The sequence below is a fragment of the Helianthus annuus genome, chromosome 1, assembly GCF_002127325.2.
Source record: "Helianthus annuus cultivar XRQ/B chromosome 1, HanXRQr2.0-SUNRISE, whole genome shotgun sequence".
NCBI classification, from domain to species: domain Eukaryota; kingdom Viridiplantae; phylum Streptophyta; class Magnoliopsida; order Asterales; family Asteraceae; genus Helianthus; species Helianthus annuus.
The window spans coordinates 125,209,076-125,213,384 of NC_035433.2; the positions used below are offsets into that span (position 1 = coordinate 125,209,076).

The 4,309-nt window shown below is 35.0% G+C and overlaps 1 protein-coding gene across 10 annotated transcripts; it reads right to left on the minus strand.

Moving 5' to 3' along the window:
- Positions 1–352: 352 nt before the first annotated feature.
- LOC110916803 lies at positions 353–3,348 on the minus strand. 10 transcript variants are annotated; one of them, XR_004860534.1, is made up of 9 exons: positions 2,755–3,348; positions 2,565–2,667; positions 2,396–2,472; positions 1,873–1,916; positions 1,496–1,589; positions 1,342–1,419; positions 968–1,050; positions 659–825; positions 394–542 (listed from the first exon to the last, which is right to left on the minus strand). XR_004860534.1 is itself a non-coding variant. In XM_035974508.1 (4 exons), exons 1-4 carry the CDS (start codon positions 2,935–2,937, stop codon positions 1,881–1,883), a joined length of 414 nt encoding a protein of 137 aa, XP_035830401.1. In that variant the 5' UTR covers positions 2,938–3,348; the 3' UTR covers positions 1,650–1,880. The 10 variants fall into 10 exon arrangements, 3 of the variants coding, with proteins under 3 accessions (XP_035830401.1, XP_035830402.1, XP_022017169.1); XR_004860528.1 differs by having other exon boundaries at positions 2,543–2,667; XR_004860527.1 differs by having other exon boundaries at positions 1,855–1,916; positions 2,543–2,667.
- Positions 3,349–4,309: the final 961 nt, after the last annotated feature.

Sequence of the window (4,309 nt, forward strand, 5' to 3'; positions counted from 1 at the left end):
CCTGCTATCAATTGGGATTTGGTTATTTTATGCGTTGGATTCTTGGGTTTGATCATAGTGTACGCCAAAATTGCATACTAGTAATTCACATATTATGAATCATGTTGGATTTGAGCCTTTTATTCTATTATGCTATGTAAACAAACTTGTATACTCGCTCATTGCCTTTGCATTGAAACTCTATTTTAATACATGTTGCAGGTTGATTAATGAAGTATGGATGATTGATGAAACAAGTTTAGGGTGGACTAGATACACACCTAGATTTATCTATCTTTTGTTTGTTATGTTATTTGTTGAAACAATGTTGTTATTTCCTTTTGAATTTTGCATGACATTTAGTTTTGAAATGAAATTCAAATTTAATTAAATATTGTCACATAGTGTTATGACGTCTCTAGCAATCTATACACACTTCGTCTCATCCCGATGTTTCCGCCATCGGTTGGGGTGTGACAGTCATCAACCAACATCTAGATAGATTACAACTAATACCTTCAAAATCAAGTAGATAAAATGAGCTGTCTCTGAGCCCATCGAATCTGAACAAAATAAATAAATAGATTAAAATTGAATACATACCCATTCCACCTAATTATCAAACCCATACCCATAATAAAGATTCATGGCTGTAAAACAAACATGATGAAACACTAACCGGCCCCGTAACACCAATACCGTGCTTTACGACTCTTCAAAGCAGTTATAAGAAGGCCAAACAACAAAAACGACTGCAAACATTCCATTCCCGAATCGCCAAGAAGGTTGAAGTGCTACCGGATTGGCATCCTCGATTTTTGGTATACCAAATTCATCTACAACTCCCTATGAAAAACGATACATGTATGTTAATCCTAATAACCAACAATTTAATCAATGGTATTGTAAGTAAAATGTAAAACTCACTTTAATAGCCTGTTGCATGATTTTAATATGTTCATAAAAAAGGAAGAGGAAAGCAACATACTCAAGGGCTTTCATGTCGGTGTCTTCTTCCCGTTCCCAACTTGCTGATGCGCGTCGAGGGACTCTGCTTCTTTCTACTTCTACCTGGTAAACCGGTCAAAGTTTCTTAAAGTCTTTAAAAAACATACAACCTCTTAAATCGTTAGTATTTCATTGTCATAATTAAAGCATTTATTACTTTAATTAGCTTGAAATGGAGAACAGAGTGTTTCAGGGGCCAATCCGGCACGTGTTGTGCTAAAAGTGATTTGTTTCAACTCGTTTTGAATCAAATCTTTTTTGACAGGTTACCCAATCGCCTGTCGCCTGACCCACCCATCATATTCACCTTCGCATATATAAAAGTATACGCAATGAATAGAAACAATAATGAACCTGCGCTTCTTTAATACGCTTCATCTCCTTTTCTAATTGGAACTCCGCTGCCGCCTTTTCGCTTGTCATTACCTCTAACTGTGCATATTGTCAAAGCATGTCATCATTTTTAAAGCCAATATTCATCACCAGGAGACTACAACTGTTAACTTACCAACAAATCCGTAAGTTCCCGGTACCGTTTCTCCAGCTCCATATGTTCCTGCACAGTAGTACTATCAATCCATATGTTCCAGCTCACACAAGTCCTGTGAAACAAAACATTTGCAGCAACACAAATGTAATTAGATAATGAAGATTGAATAATATTAGTATTTGATGAAAAAAACAAAAAAAAAAATAAAAAGAGAATATATCAGATGAATTTGGTTGTAAGGCACGATATCATTTAGTACCAAGGAATAATAGCATTGCCTCTTGACGAAATGCCATACCACATTAAAAACATTGATTTTGTAATATGTGTTAAGCTTCATCAAACAATTCGACGGTAAACAAAAAATAAGTAGATACCGATGTAGTTAACTCCACCTTGATCATCAAAGAAACTGCAACTGGGGGATTAAGAGCTCAACCTACATAGAACAAAAGAATTAATTCTCATAATTGAAATCGATCATAATGGGAACAGATGTCAATTAACATGAATCCTAACGCTCAAATGCTCAAAAAGATACAAAACTATATATTTCATCCAACTTAAACTAATAAGCCATTTGGGATCCCTTAGCCATTTTACATCCAAAACTACTAATTATACTCATCTCTGACAAATAATGATCTTAAATTTAACATATAACTTTTTCATAGAAAGATTTTGACCCAACTCAATCCATTTTCTCGGCCAATACCAAATTAGTAATTACCATGTTCAACTAAAAACCATTTTTACCCATCACAAAACCAATTCCAATTAGATCACAGAACCGAAATGGGGAAACTAAAATAAACAAACTTTTAATATCTTGTTGGCCACCACTTTACCAAACCATTTTCAAATAACAAAAAATAAATACAATCAACAGCACAATTATTGCCACAAGAAAATACAAACTTGTTGCCTTCTACTAATTCGTTCAGCCACAATGCAAGAATTGACATCGGTTTGCCAAATTCCACACACCTTCCAACCTATAAAAATCAATCGTATAAAGTATAAGCACGCAATCAAAATGAAAAACTAAGAGTATTGATGGCATACACTGAACTTGGACCACCGTTACCAAACACAATAAAGACGGGGTTGAAACCGACGGAGCCTGGCGACGGTGAGTGAACCTGAATAATGACTAAAGATCCATCTGGATGAAGCCTAACATTATCGATCTGCAAATAAGTAGATATTTTAATCCTTATGAAGTTGCGATAATCAACAAATCTCGATTGACAATCAACCAATCAATCAAAATATACCTTAATTTGTGCTTCCATTGCATGGATTCTACGAGATCTCTGAGCAGATTCAATGGCTTCACGGTGGGGATTAGCTTCTAATTTGGTTTTTCTCTCTCTTTCCAATCGTAATTTGGCCTTTTCTTTTCGATCCTTTTGTTCTTTCTCCAATTTCTCTCTCGCTCTTCTAAACTCAAAATCCATCTTCTCTGTGGAGTTTACAGATCTGTAAAAGTTGTTGAATATACCTTAATTTAATCCTTATGAAGTTGCGATAATCAACAAATCTTTAATCAAAAGAACTATCAATTGGTTGCTTTGATTATGTTTGAGATGGCCATTAGGGTTTCGTAATAGATGAAATGGTTGTGTACGATTAAGGTTTATGAAGTGATAAGGTTCAATCGATGGAGACGGCGAATCGTTTTGTGTTAGGGTTTGTGAAAAAAAATATGATCGAACATAGATGATCCGAGGGAAAGATGGAGCGTCCGAGGATATGTGTGAAACACGCATTCGTGAGAAAGAAAATAAAAAAGAAGAGGCAATGTGATCTACAGTAGTTGAGATGTGAATTTAGGGTTTGAAGAATGAAGCGGCAAAGGAGAAGAATGAGGGTGTAGAGAAATTTAGGATTTTAGATGCCTTATATACACGGGTAAAAAAACATTGTCAAAAAAAAAAGGATCCAGTGTTTTCCCGCCAAAATGCACAATTTAGAGGGGCTAATAGCTTGACACATCAGCAAAAAACAACACATATATTATATATAATAGATTATAATATAATGTAATGTAATTATTCTAAAATCACGTTCAATGTTGTATTGTTATTTGTTTTCTTTTTCTTAAATAATGTAAGTTAACCCTATATTTGTGGCCTAATGGTAACATGTTGAGTTTTCAATGATGATTCAAGTTTAATTTTTACTTGTGTCATATGAGGTGGATATAGGGAATTAAGGATTTGAATTAGGCCTTGTGTCAGGTTGTCAGTTCGATTCCCGAGCCCAACCGGGTTTTTGTCCCACCGTGTGTTACGCCAGAGAGTTCTGCTCTTGTGGTGGCAGAACGACTGTCAAACGGCAGCCGACGGTATGGTTTCCCTATGGAACGCCCAAAAAAGCCAAACTTTAAAGCTAGTGTGGGCCAAGTTAATTCAACTAGTGTTATTATTCACCGCTTCGTGGCTGGGTTAAGTATACAATTGATAGGTTTTGGTGTTTTATATGCGGCAAACTCCATTATTATAGTTGATCATTGTATAATATAAATTATTTGAAACATTAATATTATTAACCATTACAAAATCATTTCCGACTATGTTATACTAATTTCCTAAATTTCATAAAAGCTATCTTAATGGGCTTGGTACATGAGTAAGGGGCTGTTTGGTAGCCTGTTAATGACCATTCAGATGTTACCTTTTAATGGTTTAAAACCTCTGGATGAATAAGAGGTAACCTCAAGTCTGAATGGTTAAGAGGTAACCTCTGAATGGTAAATCATCACATGTCAGATTCTTCTACTTTCTCATTGGTAAAATTCTTAATGGTTCCATTAAAAGGTAACCTCTT

What these genes read in the sequence shown, in the direction of transcription:
- LOC110916803 (XM_035974508.1), bottom strand. Translation starts at nt 2,937, where the DNA reads ATGGATTTTGAGTTTAGAAGAGCGAGAGAGAAATTGGAGAAAGAACAA. An exon ending in CAATGGAAGCACAAATTAAG is followed by an intron (nt 2,668 to 2,754) that starts GTATATTTTGAT and finishes ACTTATTTGCAG; the next exon opens with ATCGATAATGTTAGGCTTCA. An exon ending in GAATTAGTAGAAGGCAACAA is followed by an intron (nt 1,917 to 2,395) that starts GTTTGTATTTTC and finishes TGTTCTATGTAG; the next exon opens with GTTGAGCTCTTAATCCCCCA.